Source organism: Amblyomma maculatum, chromosome 5 (genome assembly GCF_055883805.1).
Source record: "Amblyomma maculatum isolate TAMU_Amacu chromosome 5, ASM5588380v1, whole genome shotgun sequence".
Classification (NCBI taxonomy): domain Eukaryota; kingdom Metazoa; phylum Arthropoda; class Arachnida; order Ixodida; family Ixodidae; genus Amblyomma; species Amblyomma maculatum.
In genome coordinates, this window is record NC_139348.1 from 68,003,266 (window position 1) to 68,030,940 (window position 27,675).

At 48.2% G+C, this 27,675-nt stretch overlaps 1 protein-coding gene across 1 annotated transcript in view; it reads right to left on the reverse strand.

Moving 5' to 3' along the window:
* LOC146188452 (E3 ubiquitin-protein ligase NRDP1-like) overlaps nucleotides 1-27,675 on the reverse strand; it is a 44,609-nt gene that overhangs the window by 10,299 nt on the left and 6,635 nt on the right. The window contains exon 2 of the mRNA XM_084605054.1: nucleotides 3,155-3,407. Coding sequence (XP_084461180.1) covers nucleotides 3,155-3,407 — 253 coding nt within the window. The remainder of the gene's footprint in view (nucleotides 1-3,154; nucleotides 3,408-27,675) is intronic.

The window sequence follows — 27,675 nt, forward strand, 5'->3', positions numbered from 1 at the left end:
TGGACACCTAACCCGCGCTGAGGGAAGAAAATAAAATGAGAGAGAAAGAAGAGCCGTAGTGGAGGGCCGTGAAGTAATTTCGACCCCCTAGGGAGAATTCACGTCACTGACATCGCACAGCACACGAATGTCTTTCCGTTTCGCCTCTAACGAAACGCAGCTGTTGGCACACCGTAAACAGCGGCGCCTAGCAGGAGCAAAGAGAAAATGAGCGTAATAATTAAGGATATGATTGATTGAATATCCTATATCCTTTATTGAATTCGAAGGCTCATGGCCATGGATAGGGGTAATGGGGAGTAGACAGAATCATCATTGTTTAGGTCGTCCCTCAAATCATATTGCTCTAACCAGGCCACAAAGCGAGCCATACTTGGCAAATATCATCTATGTGTTAGCATCAGTTTCTAGAAGGGAACGGTAGTTCAGGCGTTAGGGTTTCATCTCGGAGCGTCCAGTAGAAAACGCAAGGCAATCCCAGAGTAGATGAGACATGCTGCCACGAGTTAGAATCGTGCAGTGGGGGCACGTAATCATTTCCTCTGTATACTGACGCCAGCGGGCCATAATACGTGGCGTGCAAGCCACATGGGCGATGAGCTTATTCAAAAAGACTTCTTGACTTCGGGTGTGGTGGGTTTTTCGCGTAAAACGTGGGCCTGGTGTGGCCACCTGCATGCGATGCTAACTGAGGCTACGGAGACTGGTCCGAGTATAGTGTATAAGGGCAAGAGAAGGGGTGTGTTGCTTGCCCAAGGTCGAGTAAGGATGAAGCAAGGGAGGTGGGTAAGTAAATGTGGACATTCCATCCGTCAAGGCAGCCGCGGCGTGTGCCGCCGCATTGCCCCCTGATTCGCCCGAGTTGTTGTTTTTGTGGCGGTAGGAAGAAGGAAAAGAAAATGTACGGGCATGCTATGGGCCCTGTAGCTGAGCCACCTCCGCTGCCTCGTGCAGACAGAAGAGAAAATAGAGAAGAAAGAAAAGGAAGATAAAACGAAAGATGCACGCCGCAGCAACAGCCCACGTCCACCAGTGGTGGCGGGTGCAATGACGGCCTACAACAATCGTCCGAGTGACCTGGGGTCCACTGAATAACGAGTGACCTAGGGTCCACTGAATAATGACCGTTCTGGTCGCGAGTTGGTAGCGTTTCAGGAGGCGCTGTAGGGCCGTAGCAGTTGCATCTTGTGAATGTGGAGTAGCGATTTCCTTGTAAGTTTCATATTAATTAGTAAGAATACGTATTTAAACAGTTCCGGTGCAAGGCACTCCTGACAAGGCTCCCCAAATCGCGAGCAGTTCATCATAAATAGGGGTACCTTGAGGTAGATGGCAGGCATAAGCACCTGAAAGGGAAGGGTTGTCATCGCATACCCAGCCCATAAATGCAAATTCGCTGTGAGTAGTAGCGGAAATGCCCGAGTATAAAGAGGAGTGCTTTTCCACACGGTGGCGCCAGAGTGCTCAGCGTAACAGATGGCGCACAGCCACCGAGATGGGGCCTATGGAAGAGTTCACTCAATGGAAAGGAATGGAAGATGATCTGCAGGCACGTCGTTGTGACTCATCCCTCCAAGTGTCTGAAAGAGCATCTGCTGCCCGGATATTTGAAGCCGAGTTTGTGATCAATTCGTTTGGACACATGTGTAGTGTGTGTGAGAGTCTATGGCACCAAATGGACTTTACACTGGTCAGTAATCGAGTGTTTAAGCTTTACGTTTGCAGACTCTACCAACTCGGAATACTGCATAAAAATTGAGACCGCTTAATGCTACTTCACCGCTATTCGTGCAGTCTTCATCTCTCTCAAGCGAAATGAATGGAAGATGTGTATGCCCAATGTCTCTTATTGGTAAACTTGCATGACCACTAGAAGGTCAGCAAGGGAAATGTACAGTCGTGAGCAAAAGTGGTATACAAAGCTCAGCCGAGCTCGAAAAAACTGCAGCCCAACTTTATCTAGCAACAGCTCTAAGATAGAGAAAATAGTGGCGGTGCCTCATTTTATCCGCATGCACGTGCCGAGGTCGCTATCTCTGACGGTGTCGCTAGATGGCATTTCGATACAGCTTCCTGAGCTCTTTTACTGACTGAGTATTGTATACCACTTTTGCTCACGACTGTACCTCTCGCTACGCATATCCTTTCATAACCGAGCTAAGCCATTGCCATTTGTTCTTACACAGATAACTATGCAACAGAAAGACAAAGTTAACTGCGCAACAGAAAATGAACGTCCGCCGGGGTGGTGCAGTGGTAAGACGCCCTACTACTGAGCCAGAGTACCCGGGTTCGAACCCGACCTCGGTGGTTGCGTTTCGATGAAGGCAAAACAAAGTGGCGTTCGTGTGCTGTGCGATGTCAGTGCACGTTAAAGAACCCCCAGGTGGTCGAAATTTCCAGAGTCCTCCACTACGGCGTCTCTCATAGCCTTAGTCGCTTTGGGACATTAAACCCCACAAAACCAAACTAGAAAATGAACACAAAGAAACTTTCATCTCGCAACACTTCTCGCGGTTTCACATAATGGTATAACCTAGGACTTGAAGAACAAAATATGCATAGCAGAAAATGCCAACACAGAAACTTGAGGGAATACGGAAAAGTAACAGCAGTGCCTAGTGGGAAGCTCATGTTCAGGTGTGTGGCTTTAAATATACCTGAGGTTGCAAAGTCTCTTTTATATGATCATAAAGATATGGAATAAATATTCTAAGACCAATGACATACGAATTTTCGCAAAAAGCAAGAAAGCGGAAAGGAAGGAGAGGCTGCAGAGCATTAAAACGTTTTTGGCTAATTGATAACTGCGGTAGTTCATGTTTGTTTTCTCCTTGGTATTGCTGTTGCTGGATCCCACATGAACAGCTATGTATGTCGCGGTTTCTTTAGGCATCCCGGCTCGGAACATATCAATAGAGTCAAGGCCAGAAGCTCTATCCACTCTCCTTCACCATTGCAGTACCAAGTCCGTGAGCTTGCGTCATGCGTGCGTTAAGGATACAGTCAGATGCCCGCGACAGCGTGTGTTGCAAGGTTACGTTAGTGAAAAATATGATTTATAATATTCTCGTTTCAAGATTTCACCGAATAACTAAGTGGTTCCAATTGTATCATCAAAAAAGTTATAAATGGAAATTGAAGAGATCGTCACCATTGAGCTTGCGCCTGAGCTCCTCCAGGCAGCTGTGGCTTTGAAGACGCTCGGTCGTGAACATCAGCCCGCAGCCCTCTTCGCACGCGACCAAGCCGTCAGGGTTGGTTTCAGTTTCGGTTACCTTGCGCGGGGTCCTCTGTTGACGTGCCTCTTGGGGAGAGTCCAGTTCGCGGAACTCGCACAGCCTGGCATGACTGGCATAGCTGTCTGCAGGTAGACGGGCAGTGCACCCGTCGTTGCGGCAATTCACCTGCGATTACCGACAGAGCACGCTGAGCACGCAGCGTGCATCTGCACTCGTTGGTCATTTTCAAAGCGTAAACCAGGGTAGGTAGGTTTTATTGAAAAACAAGTTAGACAGGTAAGCATCGTCTCTACCTCTTCGCCTTTCTTTCGTATCCGGACAGCAGCACAGGACATTTAATAACATTTTCGAACCATGCTAGGTACTGAATTCCGTCGTTCTTTTTGGGCTCATAAATTTTGACAGTTTGCTTAATAGTCTCGATAATTTTCTTCTAGTTCACAACAACCAAAAACCTGAAAACGACGTAACGAACTGTCAAAGTTTGCGTGAGCTAGAAATTTGAAACTTCTACTGAGCCCGTTCGCAAGAGTTTCGCCTCCAAAAGGACTCCCAACAGACTGTTAGAGATCTTGTGGCCATTGGATGGCCGCCAAATCTCCGGCAGCTCAAGGAACTGAAAATGGTACCACCCGAATCATCCACCAACAGGCCACCAGAGTTTTGTTCCTTTATAGCCTATAAAAGGGGCAACGCTTCAGTTGAAAGAACGTCTACTAGTGAAATTTCCAGGCTTGAAGTTGATTACGGAACACATTACTGATCCCTTATCGCAGCGCTTTTGTCCAGGACCCATTTCCCAAGCATTCTCAGAAGCCGATTATTAGGACTGAGGATACTATACCGACTGGAAAACTTGTGTTTACCCGGCGGCTCTAGGATGGAAACTGGTGCCTCTCTAAAGCAATGCGGATGTTCTACTACACGGTCATCACTTCGGTTTAAAGAGCGTGATGTTTGTGCACTTTGCCGCACGGGCTGCGTTTAGGAGTACATTATGATGGAACGCATCACTGAGCCATCAGCGCAACAGTTTCATCCAGCAGCATTTTCCCAAAGCCCCCCTACATTGCCTCAGTGTTTAAGACTCTGGACTTCTGAACACAATGCTGCGTGGTGGAATGCTGGTAGCTTTTACAGGAAGGCCAAAAGAGAGGCACTCGTATAATGTGCGATGTCAGTGGGCGGAATGAACCCAGGTTAGTCAAATAATCCGCAGCCCTCCAGTGCACATTTCTGTGAGCCTGTGCCTTTTTGAGATGTTAAACGCCATAAATCAAATGAGGCCAGTTATTTCCTAAATATTTAACTTCAGCTCAGACGAGCATCATGCTGGAGGAAAAAATGTACCAATCGGATATTCGGTGGTTACCCGGCAGTACAAGACATCGAACTTCTACCCCCGGGGTGCGGATTACCAGAACGGAGGGAGCACAAACCATACTTCGGAACTAGTTAATTGTAAGTGGACCAAAAATATTCATGTATATTGAACGCGACCTGAATGCCCATTAGACAGCGCCGAAATACTCTGACGTATTTATTACACGGATATCTGAAAAACGGTCAAAGCGGTAAACAAGAGTTGAGGATATGTGAAGGCATTCAGAGTTCCGTGGATAGTTCTGTTAAGAGCTCGTTCTGCGTGTCGTTTCTTTTAGGTCTTCTACAAATTTTATTTTACTTCAATTATTTTACTTGTTTTTTTTAGTTTTATATATTTGTTTCATTGTTTGTTATTATCTCCATGTTAGTTTATTTGTTCTGTCTTTAATTTTATCCTAATTATCTTTTTTTTTCCTTATTGCCTCTGGTGTCCTCTCTATAAGCGCTGTTAGATTTGGGTCGCGTGTGCCTGGGTAGCGTAGCGCTGCCAGCAGTTATTACATGCGGGTCGCGCGCCCCTCGGTAGCGTTGGCCTGGCGGCTCCGAGGACGGCGGACGGCATGAACGGTCCCAGCAAAGACGAGGCGTCTTCTAACGAAGCAACCTTTACCACATCATGCAGAAACGGGCACAGAACCCAAGCAGCACGCCACTATTGGACCATCGATGGCCCAATGTTGGAAAACCGATGTTCCAATATCAGCGCTACATTGGCTCTCGAAGAAATTACTACTTTTTCCTACCTTGGACAATCGTTTCTTGCCATCATTGGTCCAGCGTTAATCCACTATGGCACTACCAATATGCGTTTACTACTGGCGTTTCCATTCATAGCGCAATAATGACGTCATTCCTAATTCATTGTCATTCCAAGGTTGGGAAAACAGTGGATTTCCTATATTGTCACATAAATGGCTCTTCCATTCATGTCTCATTATAAACCTGGTTATTTCGTAGGCATTTACAAGCCGTGGAGCAGTTTATCGTACATGATTACGAAACTAAATATTTCTATTTGAAAGTGTCAGGAGAGCACACATTTAAACCTCTCATTCCGATCTTTCTGCGGCAACCAGTGCAATTAATCTTTTTACTCGCAAGAAACAGCAACGCATTCAAAAACAGGCAGCAAAATGTTAGAGAAAAGAAAGTTTATTTGACTCTTCGATACATGCATTCAGTGTCTCCTGGCACATGCACGGGACGGAAACGTTCAACTACTGGCTACTTTATTAAAGTGTGAACATGCTTTCAATATTCACAGTACATTTATTCAGAATTGTATACCCAGCTGCTGGCAATTTAAAGCAACCCAATACTAACAGGTGACCGTTCGTTATATATGAAATGCCTGGAGGAAGTACTCTTCGGAGGGCGCTCCGGTCATCCAGGGAGGGGAGGTTACGCCATGTTATGACGCGCCCAGTGGTTCAGAAGTTCTGCAGGGATAGGAACAGTGCCTATCTGGAGAGGATGCGTGCAAATCCGGCAACCATTTGAAGATGAAATCCTGGGAATCAGAAGCAGCCATTTCTTGCTCTCACAATCTGCAAAAAAAACGAAACACAAGCGTTACTGAACAACGCAGAAATCCGATTAATTGTTCAAATACACAAGCAATAAAGGATGAGCATACGCGTCATTTCAAACAATGATGGCAAGATGACATTGTAGGCGGCTGGAAATCTGCAACAGAGCCAAATGACAACAGATGGACTCGAACAGTAGCGGAGCTCGGCTCCGATTGAAGGGCATCTTCTCTTCTCTTTCACTGGTTCTTTCCAGCTGTAAAATTTCAGATAGCTTCATAAATAACTATACCAAGGTCATAATTATCTCCGCATACAAAACGACGGAAAGGTTGTGAAAAATGAAAAAGAACAGGAAATAAAATTGTAGCAATAGATACGAAATGTAAAAAAGTGAACATTCCTTGTTGGTTTTGGAATTGACATCTACGCTAATTAACAAATTAGACTAGCTGTTGCCTGGTACCCATTCGCTCTGAAGAGAGAAAAGGTAGAATGCTATACCTTTCTAGAGCAATTTATTTTTGTAATTACAGGCAGACGCTCGAATAGGTGGTGAAATCCACAGAAAGCGTAAATTTCAATGCAGCTTTGTTTTGTACAGCGTAATTTAAAGCAAACACATATCTACGCCAGCAAGGACCTTGCCGAATGGGGCACCTTTAGCAATAATGGGGGGCCTAAAATTTGGCATAGAAAAAAAAACAGTACGCGAGCATTACGCACTTCCTTAGAGAGATTAAATGCAAATGAAAACGCTCGCTATTTCTGCTGCTACGTTGCAAACAAAAAAAAAGCAATTCTGAGCGGTTGCGGCGGCTCAAGCAGGAAGAACTACAATGTTACAATTTCGAAATATTTGGCTTCAATGCCGCCGCTTATGCAAAATTGACGATCATTTGCATGTGAACTGCTGCATTGCAAAGAACAAGCGCTTCTTATTTCTAGTGGTTGACCGACGTGCACTCTGTCGCAACAGATGGTAACGACATGACAAAGATGGTCCGTACCAAAGACGAAAATTAAAATTCTCACCATTCGTTCAGCGTTGCTTTGCGCACATGCCAAGCTTGAGAGTTCTCATAGTTATTCAGAACTGGTTCCAATATTCTCATTCTCTATTCCTGTAAAAACAGGCAAATTGTCCCATATACTGTAGTATTTTCCCAACGTATGACGAGATGAAAATGCGGGGTTACTCACATGTAGGGTCTTCCTGGCAGAGCTTTTGAGACCGTAAGCGCTCTCAAAACATGCCAGATGAAGCTTTTCGTTTCCGCAGACTAAGAACATCTCTAAATATGCTGAGTTGAATCGTGGGACGGTGACTCTTGCTGGAGGATGCAGTGACGATACGGAGACGGGGTCATTAACACAAACAACGAAAACTATTCAACTTTTAAATTACAAAAGCCGTCGGCCAGAAACACTGCACGAGCGTCTTCTTTCCCGTCCACAAGGCAAGTGTAAAGGGAGGATTCAGAGCCAAGAGTGTCTGCTTCGATGGGCAAGTACATTTCCCTTTCTCTCTAGCAACCCAGGCCCTAACAAAGAAACCGGATCTTGGGTGCGCAGCAGCGAGCACTGCCGAGTAGGTGAATGAGTCCCGAAGAGCCGGTCATCGAGAGCCCCCATACCGCGCACATCAACACAAGAATAGGTAGAGGGGGGGGGATACAGGTGACTAAGAAGCAGCGCGCGGGAAGAGCCACCCCGACCAACTCACAAAACCCTATTCTCCCACACCAAGATAGAGGGAGAGACAGAGGGCACCTGAATGGTGCAGCATGCAGTCGGGCGAGAGAGAAAACAGGTTCCAGGGGTGAGCATGTAAAACCACAAAGAAAAAAAGGCAGGGGATAGAAATCTACAGGGAAAGGGGTCGACCGGGAAGGGAGTGTTGGAGATGGCATTTCAGCGATTGTTCAGTCACTGGCAAAACTTCGTGCGCGGAGGGAGTGCGCCCCCCTTCCCTCCTTCTTCCGAGCTGTGAGCGCGCGGGCTAAACGCGTTACGGGGGTTACAGCAATTGCTGACAATTACGGGCGTGGGTCGCGAGCTCATATGCAAACTTTATATTAATTTTACTATGCCTCTAACCTGCTCCTTCATCCTACCACTGCTTTCTTTTATTTCCTCTTAGTGTGTATTAGTTGACTCATTCATTCCACCAGCCCCGTATCCCACGCTCTGGCACAAAAATTTTCCTTCCTGTTTTTTTTTATTATACAACCTCTTGCTTCTACTACTTTACAACGAACTCAGCCACTTATTTCTTTAAAGTAGCTCTAAATACTGTTAAATGTGCCACAGTGTGCTATGGCCTGTTGGTCCATGGTGGAATAAAAAGGCTGCTCAGAAAAAAACTACAGATCTAAAACACTTATTAAAACTAATGCACTCGGGTGTGCTTTTTGTTAAACTAGGATGTCACACATTATACCACAGTTATCGTCAAACCATTCTTTTTCTCGCAGATCCAAGAAACCATAGCGTTTTCTTTTTTTGAGCAAAAAGTTTAGCAGGTTGGCCGAATCTTATTTCTATGTTGCATGTCCACGCGTCACTAACCTACACCCCCATAGGGTGACCCGCTGTACCAGATACTGAATCCAAATGTATTACAGCTTCCTGCAAGAAACAACCAAAACGAACAAAAGTGATCACAAATACAACTATTAACTTCTCGTGATGCATTTGTTCAATAAGTACCCCGTTTACTAGCCAGAACACACAAAGATGCAAAAGCCTATGCCAGTGGCAATCGACAAACATTCCGCAAGAGTGCAATTAATTACGCAGACAAAAAATTACTACATCATCATCGGCAGGCAAGGAAGAAATACTTCGTCAAAGAACACGGGAATATCTGTTGTTACATGGCGCGACATATGGAATTTTATCGCGTGCACAGGGCAACTCACATTGCCATTTTCGTGGCTTACATGCGTGTTTCATAAATGGCTGGAGTGAAACTCCTTGTGCAACCAAGGCAAAATAGAGCGCCAAATGCACCACCCAGTGTTGATATGTATTGCTTGAACAGTACGATGTTGCAAAAGTCAATTCTTTTATTCCTAGTAAGCAATACAGATCCATATAGACCACTAGGCGCGTCAGTTTGCAGCCCATTTTATATTTCATGAAGTTCGGGGGAACAGGCTTCTATATGCAAAAACACCTCACTGGCCGCCACTATATCAAACAGAACTTAATAATACCATGTTTTTTTTTTTTACATTCTCTCCCTTCGCAATTCGGTGTAAAGACAAATTACGCGCTGTTCTCGGGACCTCAAGTGTCTATAATTAGCGTGCATGGGAATACCAGTTGTACACCAGATGGACGGGCAAAAGCGAATTTTAGCTTCTACAGCTATGTGCGTTTAATTGCAATTTGACTCAACGGCATTTTCCAGAAATTCCATGAAATGGCTTCTAGCATACGCGCAATAAAGTATAGAAATATGGATCCCTGACTTCATATTTAATTATATATAACCTCCCCCTGCTACTACTTTCAAGCGAAAATCGCGGAGATCAGCCATCTGTTTCTCCAAAAACAGCTACGAACATTCCGTTAATATATATGGTCCGCCGTGTGCTGTGGCCTGTGGCTCATGGTGGAATAAAAAGGCTATAGAGACAAAAAATTAATTAAATAACAAATCACACGCTTAAATAACAAATAACAAATAAAATTCTTTCTTAGAAATGTCATTGAATTGGTTCTAGTACGCCTGTATTAAAGTATGCGAACATCGATCCCTGTTTTGATTTGAATAATAACACTAAATATTGTTTCGAAATTAAGTATAGCCAGGCCTCAACGTGGCGGAAACAATATGGGGATATCGAGGGACAATGTGGTCCATTGTCGGCTGTTTTTCAGAACTGTTTGGCAAATATTGGAATGAGACCAGAAAAAGTAGTCCAATATAGACGGTGCTTAAAACCGGCACAGCCCATGATGGGGGCACGCAGTACAAAGTGGCCCAATGTAGCCAATTCTTAGAGGTGGCACACCCGATATTGGGTGAACGTAAGGCAAATTGGTCCAATGTAGCCATTTTCTAAAGGCGGTTGCACCAATATCGGGAAAGTGTCTGATAAACTAGTCCAACGTCGCCAACGTTCTAGACTGGTAGCACCAACACTGGGTGAACACCGTGAACCTTGGTTCATAGTTGGATGTGTTGTGGATTGGCTTGACTGATGTTGGTCAGACAGCGGCAAAGTTGGGCCTCTATAGGACCACCGTTTGCAATACATTAACAATATTGGGCCACTGTCTTGTGCTGCCTGGGAAGCTGACCCGGAGAGAATGCAGACACTCTCACCCAGCTGGTGTCTAGCGTCGTGTCAACGGCGCGTCAAAGTAGTCTCTCTCTCAGTGGAGTCGGCCGCTGCTTTTTATAAGTTTTCCAGTTCACAGGGAAAGGGAATACCCTCACAGGAAATGGAGAGCCCGACAAGTATGGGCACGAAGGGATGACTCAATAGCAGGTGGTCCGACCGCATCTCCTCCACCTCCTGCAGACGGGCGAGGGCGGCGCACTCTCCCCCGAGCTCCGGGCTTGGCCGGCGTTTGCACGCACACGCACGCACACACAGTTGGCGCGTGGCAGGATCACGTAGAGACTTGCCCGCGGGAGGAAGCATTGCGCGGCCGATGAACGGCGCCGAAATGGCCGGTCCGCTCGCGGTTCTGCCTGTTGCTATGCGGAGGCCGCGTCAGCTGTCCCACTTGTCGGTGCAGAAACGTAACCGACTGCCCCGCCGGGGACGGGAGATCCCGAAGGGCAGGGGACTGCATCCGCTGTCGGAGGGATCGGGATGTTGCTGCTAGCCAGGGTCGTCCGATTCTGCTTCCCTTGAGCCAGTTAGCCTGAAGAAGTCCTTGGCAAGTCCGGGTTTCCAAGGCACTCTGCAACTTGTCGTCAGGAGAGTTTGCTGACAACCCACAACGTCACAACCACGCTAAAGACGCAACCGTTCAGCCAGCAAGCACGGCACAATCTTCACTAAGTTATGCCAGACTATTTCTCTCTTATGCCCCATCTATATTAAAGGGCAGCTCAGCAGCACTTGGAACGCGTCCACAAATTTGAAAATTGCGTTTTCAAAACATCACTTCAAACAAAGGTAATACAATGCAATCTGTTCAAAATCCTATGCCAGGAAGAAAAACACCAACAAGTGAAAACTGAGGCTTCTTCTCACGTTATGGGCTTCGACTTAAGCCATCGGCATTACCATTGAGATCACCCTTTTCACTAAAGCTTCGGTTGTCCGTTTCACGGAGCAACCTTGCCTTCCTTTTTCCGTGCTAAGAAACACATGAGAATGATTCACTCACTTTTCTAAACAACCTATCCCTCTCCTTACGCTTGGCGCGCCAGTCACGCGATTTCTCGGCGCGGGTGCATTTGTGCCTTTGGGATAGTCGCTTTCTTTTTCGCGTAGGCTTACATTTGCTCCATTCTTTGCCCTGCTCTACGACACAGCTGATTTCGGAAACCGAAATTTTCTCATCTCCTAGCTCGATTTCATCTCCGCCACGCTCTACACAAGCTTCTGCTTTTAACTCGAGAAGCGGTTCAGTTACTACCAGTTCCCCACACTCATTTGATGGAACTGTATTTCCTACAGCTGCTTCGGTCGGAATGCAGTTCACCTCGCTTAACGGCGTCACTTCGGATTTCTCGCCGATTAAGCCTGTGCTAACCGTCTCAGCTGGTGACTCGACCAAGGTAGCACGATGCTCTTCTGTTAGAGGCTCGGTCGGCTCCCTACTGCGGTCACGTTGCTCAGCTGCTTCCCCAAGCTGTGTCTCACACTCCGGTGCAAGTTCGATTTGCTCCGAAACTTCCGCACTGTCTAGCCATTCGCTTACAGCGGCTTTCAACTGATACGCCAAATCAAAGTACTTCGTGTTACAATGTTACTCGCTCTCATATCTTTTCAGAAGATCTTGAGGCGTTATCCGATACCGTATCAGCAATGACTCTTATAATGCATCGTAATTTTTTAAACGGTCGCCAACTAATTGCTTGATTTCTACCGGCGCTTCAGCGGAAAGAAGAGCTACCAACTCCTGCGCCCAACTATCTCGCTCGAAGCGTTTACGTCCACAGACATTCTCGAAGTCTGCCAAATAATCTGCCATATCCTCGGCGATGAGGAACGGCGGCGAACCATCTCGTGGTATTGAACCGTTACACTGAATGGCATTGCAAGCTTTAATCCTTTCCACGCTCGTTCTATGTTCTGAAATCTCCAGCTGCATCAGTTTCCTTACGCGGGCGTCCTCTTTCTCGTAACCTTCCCCACGTTCACGCATCTCTTTCTCGTGACGTTCCCTGCGTTCACGCATCTCTTTCTCGGGACGTGAACGTATTCGTGACGTTCACGTTTCTCTTTCTCGTGACGTTCACGTTCCTCTTTCTCGTGACGTTCTGTACGTTCACGTTCCTCTTGACGTTCGTCAATGATCTCAAGGCATTCCAAACGCTCGTCATCTTTAGCTTCCAACGCAAGAATAGCCTTTAACACTTCTGGTTTTCTGAGTTCGTCTAACAAATCCAGATCCAACTCCTTCGCAAGCTCCAGCAATTTCGGATTGCGCAACGAATTCAAATCCAAATCCATGGCTGTTCAGAGTGCTGCCTTCTCTACTGCCCACTATTGCCTTGCTGCAGTTAACCCAGCAACAACGGCAACACAATTACCAGCTCTGTTCTCTACTTAACAAAAGCCTGGCAAAACTCAGTAGAAGAAAATCCCGCACACACCAAACCTCGCAGCCAAGAATCCAACGCAGTAGTTCCGCTGCAGGCAACCAGTCATCACACAGGGCTCGTTGCACTGCTCCCAGCTTTCCGCTGAGCTGCTTGTTGCACTGGTCACCCCTGTGGCATCTCCGCTCTTCCCACCAGATGTTGCACCTCGGTCAGGCCTGGCTCGTTTCACCGACCACGGTAACGGCTTGGTCGTCCTCGTCCCTCCGCTGTTCACCAGTTGTTGGACGACGGTATCGCCTGGCTCGCCCCTCCGACCACGGTTACGGCTTGGTCGTCGTCGTCCCACCGCTGCCTACCAGTTGTTACATTTGGGTCGCGCGGCGCCTATGTATCGCACCTCTGCCAGCAGTTATTACATGCGGGTTGCGAGCACCTCGGTAGCGTTGGCCTGGCGGCTGCGTGAACGGCGGACGGCATGAACGGTCCCAGCAAAGACGAGGCGTCTTGTAAAGAAACAGCCTTTACTACAACATTATGAAGCAACGGGCAGAGAAGCTGACCCAGAGAGAATACAGACACTCTCACACAGCTGGTGTCTAGCGTCGTGTCAACGGCGCGTCAAAGTAGTCTCTCTCTCAGCGGAGTCGGCCGCTGCTTTTTATAGGTTTTCCACTGCACAGGGCAAGGGAAAACCCTCACAGGGAATGGAGAGCTCGACAAGTCTGGGCACGAAGGGACGACTCAATAGCAGGTGGTCCGACCGCATCTCCTCCACCTCCTGCAGACGGGCGAGGGCGGCGCACTCTCCCCCGAGCTCCGGGCTTGGCCGGCGTTTGCACACACACGCACGCACACACATTTGGCGCGTGGCAGGATCACGTCGACACTTGCCCGCGGGTGGAAGCGTTGCGCGGCCGATGAACGGCGCCGAAATGGCCGATCCGCTAGCGGTTCTGCCTGTTGCTATGCGGTGGCCGCGTCAGCTGTCCCACTTGTCGGTGGAGAAACGTAGCAGCGCCCTTCGGCTTCGACGCGCCAGACAAGCAGAATTACCCACTAGATATCAGGAATTGGGCATAAGTAATTGGTTTCAGCGCTAAGCTGGGGAGCGAAAGGACAATGATTCATGCCTTGGCGCTAGCACGATTTGTTTTATTTTTTATTCATGATTGACGTGTCGTGAGCGCACGCTCTGGTGAACACTTATCTGCAATTCTTTTATATGTAAGCTCGGCGGCCACTTTTCGGTGGAGGCGAAAAGCAATGCGCCCGTGTGCTGTGCGATGTCAGTGCGCGTTAAAGAACCACAGGTGATCTAAATTTCTTGAGTCCTCCACTACGGCGTCTCTCACAGCCTGAGTCGCTTTGGGAAATTAAACCCCACAAGCCAACCAACCAACCAGCAAGTGTTTTGTATTCTAGAACACTCACTTGCTGAATAGCTATCTCGACCTTAGTAATGTTTTTCTTTTCCTCGTTTTATTGAATGAAGTTGGACATTCTAAACAGGTTTGCTGTGGGAGAAAATTCACAGGAGGCAGTTCTTTTTTAATATGAGAATTGGTAAACGCTCACTGGTACAAATATACTTGACACATTTGCCGATTATGACACTCATGTGAACTCACAAATTAGAGAATCGACGGAAAAAAACAGCGCAGAGAAGGACGAGGACAAAATGAAGACACATAGGACACACAAAAACAGCGCAGAGAAGGACGAGGACAAAATGAAGACACATAGGACACACAAGCGCTTGTGTGTCCTATGTGTCTTCATTTTGTCCTCGTCCTTCCTTGCTCTGTATTTTTCCATCATGAAATACCAACAGGCAAAGACTGCTACTGTAATTAATCGACCACCGTTATTTGATTCCTCCTTAAATGCATAATTCATGGCAACGTTAACACGGTTCTTCATGTTTCAGGTTCGAACAATATTGAATCGAGTTCATTCCTTGCATTGAATTGATTCCTCCTTAAATGCATAACTCATGGCAGCGTTAACACGGTTCTTCATGTTGCAGGTTCGAACAATATTGAATCGAGTTATTTAAAACTTTGGTTGTTCTTATTCAAGAGCCCCTGGCATGCGGCCTTATCGTTGTGCTTCTAGCGCGCCTATCAATTCTGTTTTCCGTGTTTGTTCATGGTCGTTGTCGCGAGATGATGCTTTATCACTTTCTTTGTCGCGAAAGGTGCGTCGGGACGTATCTCAAGGGATCCAGCCGATCGCGTGTGTTTCTACAATGTTCCAGATCATGCTAGTACCGTTCGTGGCTTTATTTAGATCTTTCCTCGCAGTCTTTAAACTCAGTGCTAACAAGTGAAATAGACATTCGTTGTTCGACGACTGCCGAGCGCCATAGTTGGTATCGCCGCCGCCGAATCGCTTAGTTCTTTTACGGGCACAGGTCAGCCTAGTAAAGAATTCGTCAGTGGACTCACACTCTTCTTTTGTGTCATCGGCCTTGTCACCACCACGTGACATCTGGTGCAGGTACTGCCCTTGATGCTTCAAGCGAAGACACCAGCCTTGTTCCTGTTGCCCTGGGGGACCAGCCTACAGGTCACCGAGCCAGCCGCCGACTTCAAGGGTCAACTCGAACACGGTCTGTCTGCTGCCTGACCCCATTCGAACCCGGGTGACATCAACGTCGGGAATAATCAAGTCAACAGCGCTGGTTGCCTTCGAGCAGCCCCAGGAGCCCCCCCCCCCTTCCCCCATCTTCTAAGGACTGCCTACCTAAGATGCGGAAGACTGGAGGGACCTTTTCGAACGCGTGTCAGAATCCAATGGCAGAAACGACAAAGTGAAGGTAAGACACGTCTATTTTGCTCTTGAAGGATCTATCCGTATATGGTTCGAAAATCACGACGAAGCTTTGAAGGATTGGGAGAGTTTCAAGAGAGAGTTTTTACTGCCTTTGCAAGTGTCGTTCGGAAGAAAAGAGCCAATTACTTCCTTCAATGAAGATTTCAACTCCAAAATGAGCCCGTACTGGTTTACGTTGAGGAGATGGAGTGCCTGTTTCGCCGTGTCGACCCTGACACGACCGAAGGTGAGAAAGTGAAATTGTTAATGCGACGTGTTAAAGAGTCGCTTTTTGCAGGAATTGTCTAGAATCCTTCGAAAAGTGTGAATGAATGTGAAAGTGAAGCGTTAAACATCGAGAAGATGATAGACACCCGGATGCGCCACTCTGATCGACCACTGCAAGTAATCAGCGTAAGCCCGCACAGCTGTGCATCTACGAGCAGAAAAAGCTTTTAGGGCCTGATCCGTGAGATCGTCCGAGAACTTTGCCGGCTGCTTCTATCAATCCAACAACCCGAGATGGTGATGCTGGATGATGTCATTCATGAAGGAGTCCAGCAGGCGCTGGGTTTTTAAGCTACAGCTCCGAAGGCTCCAGCCCAAGAAAAGACAGCGATAAAATACGCTGCTGCATTACGCGGTCCGGCGCCCCGACGTGACTTTCTACGCACTCACCGCTACCGTCCTCTTGCTGAAACCCGCCCCTTAGCCCCTGCCGCCAAGCCTACCAACGACCCCAAGCCACAGGAAGTGCGACGCCTGAAGGATAGTGAACAACCGGTCATTATGCTTCCACTGGGTTGAGGCCAGCGACATTCTATGCAGCTGCTCGTACTGACGAATCAGCCTCCGCGGATTTCCAATCGATGCCTCAAGACCCCGTCCCGGTGAACGACCACGAGGAATCGCAAACTACCTGTGTAGCGTTGAGTTTGCGCAACCAATCCGTTCTTTCACGTCCTCATCGTCATACAGGGTCCGCTTTTTGTTGCCAGACCGCAGCTACGATGGCAATGTGCGAAGAAGGTGCCCAAGCTCCTGTAGGTGAAACTAAACGTAGCAACCTTGGAGGGGAGGTTGCTAAACGGCGAAGTAACGAAGATCCTCCGCCGCTGACGACGAATAACGACGCCGCCGCTATGACGCCGACATTACTTGTGAGGACGCCCTCAACACTCTCATCAAAGTGGCACTTCCGCTGCGTACGACGTCAAGATCCAAGACGACGCGACCAGACTCCAAGCTAGAGCCTCCGCCCATCGAAGGGTCGACGGTGTGCCCCGGCTGCGACCTCAACACAGGACTAAGCAGAGATCGAACACCGAAGCGGACATGCTTTAAAAGGACGGGAACGAGTAACCTCGAATTTGCTGTCGGTGGTCACACGGTTACCGCCATAGTGGACATCGGAGGTGACTAGTGCATCAAGAGTGCAGCGTTCGCCGCCCAGTTCAAGAAGGTGACGACCACTTGGGACGGCCCGCTAATCCGTATGGCTGGCAGTAACTTTATTTCGTTGTCAGGGCGATGCACCAAACAGGTTACAGTAAAACGACGTACCTACCCTACCACCTTCGTCTTCCTACTGCAATGATAGCGCGATGTGATTTTGGGAAATTACTTCCTAAATTATCATGCAGCAATCACCGATCTCTGACCTAAGCTAATCAAGCTGTCAGCGGACGAAGCCATACCTACTATGACGACTTCGACGCAACGCGTTTCTCTAAATGTCCTCAACGGAAACTTGACCGTGCCGCCCCGAACAAGCGTCATAGCCTATGTGAGCAACGCAGATTTTGAAATAGCCGAAGGCGGCGCCGAAGAAAAGGCTTAGTTGCTCTTGGAGCGTGGGCTGGAAATCGCAAGCAGCGTCAATCCTTTCCGTATGGACAAGCTCAAGTGCTGGTGACGAATTTCACTGACGAATACCGGAACCTGAGCAAGAGCACGACGATCACTTTCCTAGAGAAGCTAGCGGACACCCGAGACCCGAAGTTGTGTCCCCAACCGAGCAAAGAAGCCCACGTTCGATGTCAACGCAGCTCTACCCCAAGGAAGACATGAGCAACGCTCACTTTGAAAGCTACAGCGAGTGTTTTTCTTCAGCATCGGAGGTGGGCCAAACTCCGTTAGCAAAGCACCGCATCATTACGGAGCAACACGCACGTGCATTACGGCAAAGCCCCTATCGTATATCGCCCCCATAAATCCAGACCATACGCAATCAAGTTGAAGAAATGGGTCGTGATGACGTGATCCAGCAATCGAAGAGCCCCTGGGCGACACCAATCGTTCAGGTGAAGGAGGACGGGGCGCTTCGTTTCTGCTTGGATTACCGCCACTACAACAGCAAAACGAAGAAGGATGAGTGCCCGGCTCTTGCATCGCTGACAGACTGGAATGGCTCTGCAATGAAGGTACGTCTCACGGATGGACCTGAAAAGCGGCTATTGTCAAATTGAGGTCGACAAGTGAGATCGCGAGAAGACCGCAACCTTCCCACGAGATGGCCTTTTCGACTTCAAAGTGATCTCATTTGTCATTTCCTCCGCGCCAGCCACGTTTCAACGAGTAATGGACACAGTCCCTAAAACGGCCACATACAGTGCTGGGTGCCGTCAAGACATCGGGAATAACGTGAAAACCAAAGATGTACCACTTCAACTACGAGAAACTGCGATTCCTAGGTCACATCATTACCAACGATGGCGTTAGCCAAGACCCATAAAAACAATTGTCATCACACAATTTCCAGCGCCTGCCGACAACAAAGCTGTGCGCAGGTTCCTCGGGCTGTGCGCTTATTATCTACGAAATGTCAGAAAATTTGCGCATTGCCGAAGCGTTGACGTGCTTACCAAGTCTGACGTACCTTTTAAATGGGAAGCGCAGCAAGACGAAGCTTTCGACGAACTTAAGCACCGCCTGCAGTGCCCTCCTGCACTTGGCCATTTTGATGAAAACGCCGAGACCGAAATTCATACTGACGCGAGTAGTTTGGCCCTACTAGCTGTTCTTGTCTTGAATAGTGCCAGACAGGATAAAGTAATCGCCTGCGCTAACAGGTTCCTCACAAAAGTAGAAGTCAATTACTCGACGACCGTGGAGTGCCCCAAGATCATCTGGGCCACTTCTAAGTTGAGTCCATACCTGTACGGTCGACCATTCAAAGTAGTAAGCGACCACCACGCGCTCTGCTGCCTGGCTAATTTAAAAGTCCCCTCCAACCGCCACGCCCGATGGAGCCTACGACTTCAAGAATTTGATGTGGCTGTAATCTATAAGTCGGGCCGCAAGCATTCCGACAAGACTACTATCCCGAACTACCGTGGACGCACCCCCGAAGGACGATGACGGCGTCGCCTTTCTGGGACCAGTAAGCGCCAGCTATTTTGCACAGCAGCATCAATCAGATCCTCAGCTTAAACAACTAGCCGTTTACTTGGAAGGCACGACCGCTTCTCCTCCAACTGTGTTTAAGTGTTCGTAGTCGTCGCTAGCCTTAAGCAATGATGTCCCCGTAAAGACCTTCGCTCCCAGCAAGACCGCACAGTTTTTTGTCGAGCCTAAAAGCCATTACATGAAAACGTGCCATGACTGTCAATGGCGCAAGACGCCGCCGATCATACAAGCTGGGCTACCGCCCCAACCCTGCTCTTACATCAAAATTGGATGGATCTCCTCGTGCCTTTTCATCTTTATCTGCGGTTAACGATGGATCATCCTGGCCACGGACTACCTTATCCGCTACGCCGTAGTAAATTCACTGCCCAATGGTACTGCAGTAGAAGTCGCCAAGTTTCTGTCGAACAAATTCTTTTGCGACACGGCGCCCCAGAAGGATGCATCAAGGGCAAGGGAACGACATTTACGGCCGAGCTCCACGATCCACGAATACAGTCATGCAAGTCATCAACGAACTACTGCGTACCATCCTTAGACAAATAGACTTGCGGAGCGTCTCAACAAAACGATTATGGGCATGATTGCAATGTACGTCGACGTCGAATACAAAACTAGGGACGCCATTCTAGCCTACGTCATCTTCGCTTATAATACCGGCGTTGAGGAGGCAACCAAGTCGACCCCGTTCAGCCTTGTGCACGGCAGCGAGCCCACAACGACACTCCACGGAATGCAGCTGCACGTAACCGACGAGGAGAACCCGGACGTCGCCGCCTAACCTCAACTTGCAGAGGAAGCCGAAGACTCGTGTGAATGCGCATAAACCATCAGCAACGAACCGACGCCCGACGTTACAACTTATGATGACGTGATGATAAGTTAAAGCAGGGCGATCTAGTCTGGGTTTGGACGCCGTTTCGCCGCCGCGGAATGAGAGAAAAACTTCGATGTGGATACTTCAGCCTGCCAAAGGTGCTTCGCCGACTAGGACAATTGCACCACGAGGTCTTTCCAGACGGCGCGACAGCATGTCAGTGGTGCCAAATACACCCCGAAATTGTGCGTGTTGTACGCCTTAAGCCATATTAGGCGCGCTGAAGGCTACTCATTTTTGCTTCTAAATGTTTATGTTATTTCATGTCTGTTTATTTTTAACCATACAGGCGATGTTTTTAAGAGGGAAGTAATGCCGCGAACTGGTGAAATCTTTATTTGTTCTTATTCGACAGCCGCTGGCGTGCGGCCTTATCATTGTAATTCTAGCGTGCTTACCGATTCTGTATTCCGTGTTTGTTCATGCTCGTTGTCACGAGACGACGCTTTATCATTTTCTTTGTCACGAAAGATGCATTGGGACGTATCTCGAAGGGTCCAGGCAATCGCGCGTGTTTTTACAATGTTCCAGGTCATGCTACTACCATTCGCGGCGTTATCTAGATCTTTTCTCGCTCCCTTTGTATTCAATGCTCACAAGTGAAACTGACATTCATTGTTAGACGATCGCCGAGCACGATAGTTGCTATCGCCGCAGCCGAATCTTTTAGTTCTTTTACGACCACAAGTCAGCCTAATAAAGAGTTCTTCAAGGCACTCACATTTTCATTTGTGTCATCAGCTTTGTCACCACCAGTTAACAATATTACAGCAGTTTTGATAAAAATCTTCTACGCAAAGCCTTTTCAGCAAAAGAAGGTATACATTTAGGCATTCATTGAAACACGCCAAATTCTCGTCAGATGTGGTGCCACATTATGAGGTATAGATGGGACTGGAATTTCAAAGCGAACCTAGATATTGTTGGGCTATCTACCACTAACTTTATACAGGCGTCCTTGAAATTCAAATCGGCTCAAGTCAGGGCGAAAACCGTCACGACCCACTGATGCCCACTTAGCCCGTTTCCTGATGTAGCTACATCCACGTCCAAAACGCGGTACCTAAATTTTACATTTTACCTATATTTACATCGTAAATATGTTTCATTATGCCGAAATATTATTGTAACGGAAGAAATGGTTTTAATACAGGTGAACGTCGTATGAAGGACGGATGCACAAGGCTCAGAAAAACCCTGATCAGTCTGCGCGCGCCTCTCTTTCTCCGCTTCTTCTTCTGCCTCTGCTGCTTCTCCGTGCGCCGCTACGCGGCGTAACGATTCCCCCCGGGAAAACAATTCTCGTCTTCAAGAAAATTAGGCAGATCGAAGATGGCCGCTCTTCAGACGAGCCACGTGAACAACTTGTGTCTTGCAGGATCGGCGGCTATCCGTCGTGACTTTGGCGATGACGTAATTCACATCATTCAGTTGGTCCATCACGACGAAGGAGCCATCGTACATGCAGAGGAACTTCTCATATAACCCTCGCTTGCGAATAGGCGTCCAAAGCCAGACGTAGTCTCCAGGGGAGTAAGCAACTGCACGATGATGCAGATCGTAGTGTTCTTTCAAGAGGCTTTGAGAAGCCAGTGTGCGTAAGCGGGTTATATGACGAGCTTCTTCGGCACGGCATAGTATCTCGGAAACACACGCACCGTTGTTGGGCGAAAATGGGAAGATGGTGTCTAAGCGAACGTGGTAAGTTCTTGCATAGAGTAAATAGGAAGGAGAATAGCCAGTAACTTCAGATTTGCAGTGGTATAAGCGTACGTCACACACGGTAGCACTGTCCCAGTTGCGATGGTCAGACGAGACGTACATGGAAAGCATGGTTGTCAAGGTGCGGTTGGTGCACTCGGTGAGACCGTTGGTCTGCGGATGATACGGTGTCGAGTGTCGGTAGTGTGAACCACAAACTCGGAGCATTTCGCCCACGACATCAGCAGTGAATTGCCTACCACGGTCACTTATAATAACACGGGGTGCGCCATGGCAAAGAATAACGGAATGCAAAAGAAATGACGAAACATCGGCAGCCTTTGCGGTAGCGAGAGCAGCGGTCTCCGCGTATCTGATAAGATAGTCAACGCAGACGATAACCCAGCGGCAGCCCTCTATTGTCTTTGGAAAAGGACCGAGCAGATCAATTCCAGTTTTTTTTCAAAAGGTGAGGTAGGTGGCTTGAAGGATTGTAAAGGTGCGGCCAGTGGGGTGGTGCGTGCCTTAAGTCGTTAGCATTTTTCACACGTCGCAACATATTGCTTGGTGGTCTTATAAGTTTGTGGCCAATACAAGCGCTGGCGAATTCGGCGCAGAGCACGACAGAAGCCTAGGTCTCCAGAAGTAATATCATCGTGGATGGCATGTGCACGGAAACTTTTAGGGACGACTAAAAGGAAGGCAGCACTGTCAACTGAGTAGTTCTTCAACAAAACACCATCTTCGATAGTAAACTGCGTTGACTCTGCTCTTCCTTCTGCCTCTTGTATAAGAGGCTGTAGTGACCAGTCATTGCGTTGTTCTCACCTAAAGGTCGCCATACTTGGAAACGTCGACGCTATTGAGGCTAAACACCCGTCGAAGCCGTCTTTATCGTTAACGTACGTCGGCAATGGGTGCCGTGACAAGCAGTTTGCATAACTGTGATGTCGTCCACTCCTGTACGCGGCACCAAAGTTGTATTCCTGTAGGCGTAATGTCCAGCGCGCCGGACGACCAGATGGATCCCTAATTCCGATGAGCCAGCATAGCGAATGGTGGTCAGTAACTATTGTGAAGTAGCGCCCATATAGGTATGGTCAGAACTTGTGCACAGCGAACACAACTGCGAGCCACTCCAATTCGGTAACTGTGTAGTTCCGTTCAAATTTCGTCAACGGGCGGATGGCATATACTACAACGTCTTCAGCCCCACTATGCAACTGCAAAACAACCGCCCCAAGACCGACGCCACTGGCGTCAGTGTGAACCTCCTTCACAGCAGAAGGGTCGAAGTGGCGCAGCAGTGGTGCTGAAGTTAGAGAAGACTTGCGCAGATTGGCTTGAGCAGACCGCACTCTGGGGTCCACACAAATTGCGAATCCTTGTGCAGTAGAGAAGTGAGGGGGTGAGCAAACTGCGCTAAACCAGAAATGAAGTGACGAAAATGAGGAGAGAGGCCGAGAAAGCTGCGAAGACTTTCAGGGTGCGTGGAGTTTCGAAGTCTCGTACAGCAGCATTCTTCAGTGGATCCGGCCTGGTACCATCCTCGTTGACGAGGAACCCAAGAACTAAAGTTTGTCGCTCTCCAAAATGGCACTTCTTCGAATTCAAAATGAGGCCCGCTTTGCCAATGCATTCAAGAACTTTATGGAGCCTCTCATTGTGTTCTTGGAAGGTCTTTCCAAAAATGATATCATCACGATAACACATGCATATTTCCCATCTGAGGCCACGAAGGATAGTGTCCATAAATCGCTCGAACGTCGCGGGAGCGTTGCATAATCCAAAGGGCATTACATTAAATTGGTATAAACCATCTGGTGTGGCAAAAGCAGTCTTCTCACGGTCGGATGGGTGTAGAGGAATTTGCCAATAGCCAGATCGCAAATAAATAGAGGAAAAATATGGCGCCGAATGCAGACAGTCGGCAGCGTCATCAATGCGAGGTAACCGGTATACGTCTTTTATTGTTACCACATTTAAACGATGGTAGTCTACACAAAATCGCCAAGAATTATCTTTTTCGTGCCAGGATCACAGGTGCGGCCCACGGACTGGAAGATTCTCGAATGATTCCTTTGTGCAGCATTTCATCCACCCGCTCTTGAATTATCTTGCGCTCTGCCGGGGAGACTCTGTAATGTTTTTGCGAAAAGGGGGTGCGTTTCCTGTGCTAATTCTCTGCTGCAGCCGAGGATCTGGGAAATGGCTACCCGATCCGTTTGAGGCAAAGTCGAACACTTTGGTATGAGTTGTCAAAATGTCTAGCAGAATGCGACGTTCACTAGATGGGAGCGATTTGTTGACCATGCCCTCAAACTCGACACAATATTCAGACTTTTCTTTGGCGGCTCCTCTGCAATCGGAAATAATTCCAACGGTATGAGTCACCTAATTCTCAAACCTCGCGAGTGTCAAACCACATGGAAGGCGAACAGGCTCTTCTTACACGTTCACAGCCCAGAGGTATGCGCGACCATCCTCCGCCTCCACGACCGGAGCGTGGCACCAAAATATTTTTCTTCGCTCCATTCGAGAGATCTGGCTCGACGACTATTGAATGTTTACCTATTAAGGATTCAGATGACTTCCCGGAGAGAAACGTCGCCGTCATCGCAGGCAGCAGCACATCTCCCTTCAAGGCGAGAACTCCTTAATGACTCTGAGACATGTTATCTACTAATGCGGGGATAATGTTCGGCTGCAAACAAATTTCACCGACACTAAAGTCTAAAGTCGCACCACACTCGCGCAAGAAGTCAACACCCAAGATAACGGTATGCGTGGCACGCGTCACTACAACGAATTCTGTCCTATAGCACTCACCACCAATTACAACTGAAACTGAGCCCACGCCAACCGGAACTAAAGTTTCACCCTCAACTCTACAAAACGTAGTGTTTTTGTCCCACACAAACATAACTTTCTGACAAAGGCGGTTCTTAAATAAACGGATCATAACTGACACAGCGGCACCAGTGTCAACCAAAGCATCCGTTTTAACATTGTCTACACACACTGACACTTTGTTCTTTAGCATGACGATAGGCAGAGGTATGCGTGAAATTGACCGTCCGGCGACCTTACCTCCATCGGTTGCATCACCTGGTTTCCCAGTGGTGAATAAACAAAGTTGCGACGTGGGGATGGCGAACGGGGTGGGGTGGGGGAGTGATGCTGCGATCAGACACAGGAGAGTCATTCCGTGCGTGGCGTTGAGGCGAAGAGGGACGATAGAAGGTAACAGGTGGCTGCTGCTCCCACTGGGAACCATTCGTGAAACGCGGTGCTCGTTGGACAGTTGGTCGGGTAATTTGACGACGCGGCCAAAAGCGCTGCCCCCACAGCAGTAACATACGGGTGGCTGGCGACTCTGGTAGTTCACTTCAGGATCCCTTGGAGGCTGAGATGGGGTGACAGAAGAGCGACGAGGAGCACCACGAGGCACTTAATCCGGATGGGCTGGACGCTGCTGGAAAGAAGGGTGCGATGTTGGTTGCAGGGTCCGCTCCACACCGTTGTAAGATGGTTGGCTGTTATTTTGTGCAGCCCATGGCGTGGTAAGGTACATCGAAATTTATACGTTGCCGCTGAATATCCAGCTCCTCGCGTATAATCCTCCTGACCATAGACGCGATGTGTTGAGCCTCCGGCATATCGATACCGGCAACAGTTGTCACATTAGAAAGACGGCCAAATTTGAGCGCTATCCGAGGTGCCTTTAACGCCTCAAATTCCCGGCACTGCTTCTTAGTGGGCCGCTACGCGGCGTAACAATATATATGCGAGGGAGCTGCACGTCATTCAAAAACATGCAAATATATAGATAGATGGATTTATTGAAACGAAAAGCCAGAGAGGTTGGCCGGAATAATTCAAATATATAACATTACATGGAACTATTGGGAAAAGTGCATCCTGCAGCAAAACATTTCGGCCTATATTAGTGTACATTGGTAGTTTACTAGACTGCAAAAGCACGAACTCTTCGATTTGTCCTTTCAGCCGTGAACGTTTGCACTAATCACGAAAAAGATTTGATCTAATCAATTTAGTGTTTCTATTAAGCTTTGGCACTAGTGCATACTAGCCGCTACAATTTTTCTGACAGCTTGCACACAAAAGCAAAAACATAGAAATGAGCTGTCTGTAAAAAATACATTATGCACTTTCTGTTACCGCTCTCCTCGGCGCTCACATGGCAGCAATGAGCAGGTCTCAAATAGCATATAGGTGTCTGCTCTCTAAGCGTTGTCTCCAAGTAGCATTTTTGGGTTTTAATGCGAAAGCCTTTAATGACTCATGCTGTCGTGGTTCAGAGGAAGGGGAAGGCGCAGTATCTCTCACATTTTCTCTGTGGACACCTGTACCGCTCCGTAAGGGAAGGGAGGAAAGTGGGAGTGAAAGGGGAAAGAGTGAAAAAGGAGCGGTAGTGAAGGGCTTCGGAGTAATTTCGACCACCTGGGGACGTGCAAGATGACATCGTACAAAGGGGAAGGAGGTGGTGCGATGCGAGTCGTGCGATGTAGCTGCACACTGCGCGCCTTTGTAGTAGGTGAAAACTTGTGAACTCGTTTTCTTCGTGTAATATTCCCCTGATCCCCTGGACACATCCGCCTTTAGCCGTCATCGGTGGATCAAGCATTCTTTAACCGTCATCGGTGGATCAAGCATTCTTCCAGAAGGCACAGTCTACTTAAAGATTACAGTTGGTCCCATCACAGCTTTGGTGGAACTGGCCGTCATCGAAAATAACATCTTATCTGTCATCCTCGCTCAGGACTGGTTTTGCGCCAGTGGCACAAAGCTAATGTTGCAGCCACCTAATCCAGCTGAAATTCATCATTCTGCCTCCGGAAGTGTCATACGGGCACAAAAGAGAGTATCCGCAAGCAGCTGGCTCTGAACTATCTACTGCTCCTGCTCCGCAGCCTCAGCAATTTCCTCCAGCACAACAGCCGCCAGATCATTAGCTCCCAATGTATGGCCCACATGCACATTAGCAGATTTTCCCAAACTACCAGTTGAGCCACACCCCATTGCAGACACAGTATCCACAGCCCCCATCACTGCAGCCACAAACATTGCAGCCCCAGCACTGCAACCGCAAGCTCTACAACCCCAGCCCCAGCAGCAGGGACCAATCTCTGTTGGAATGGCAGCTGCATCATCAACATCATCAGTGACCCCGCAAAGCACCAGTGTGTCCGCCTTGTTACCTAGTACAGTGGATAGCTACCAGCCTCCTAGCCAGCATCCTTCACTGCCTACACCTACAAACTCTGATCAAGACTTGCAATGTTCACAACAAACGCTGCCTCTGGCGGATGTCCCGAGTGAGGCGCCAGCTTCTGTGGGTGGCCTTTCGCACTGGAGGTTCTTATGCCTCCAGAGATCTGTGGCAGTAAGCTTTTGCTGCTTCCTCAGTGGCCACGTAAGGATATGTCGTCTCCTGTGCGTGAAAAGAAATGCAAAAAACGCAAGCATTAGGAGCCCAATGAAGAGAAGCCTTCGAAAGAGCCCAAGCTGAAAAATCCCAAAGCTGCCAAGCCTCCGAAAGAGCCTAAATCAAAGAAGCATAAGGCTCCCAAGCCTCCAAAAGAGCCCAAGTCTATGAAGTTCAAGGCTCCATAGCCTTCTAGAGTCCAAGCAGAAGCAGAAGAAGCATAATGCTCCCAAGCCTCCAAGAGAGCACAAATCTGTGAATTTAAACGCTACAAAGCCTTCGAAAGAGCCCAAGCCCAAGGAGCGAAAGAAGACCAAGGCTCCCAAGCCTTCGAAAGAGGCCAAGCTGAAGAAGCGGCAGAAGTTCAAGAAAGTTACCCAAGTCTCCACAAGAAGGAGGTGCGCTAATGCTCAAAAGCGTCACAGGATTTCGACAAAAAGGAGGGGCCGGATGTGAGATGGCAGCACCTCCTGGCCGTTCCAACCCTGTTTACTAAGCTACCCGGCAGATGAACATAGTGATCTGTC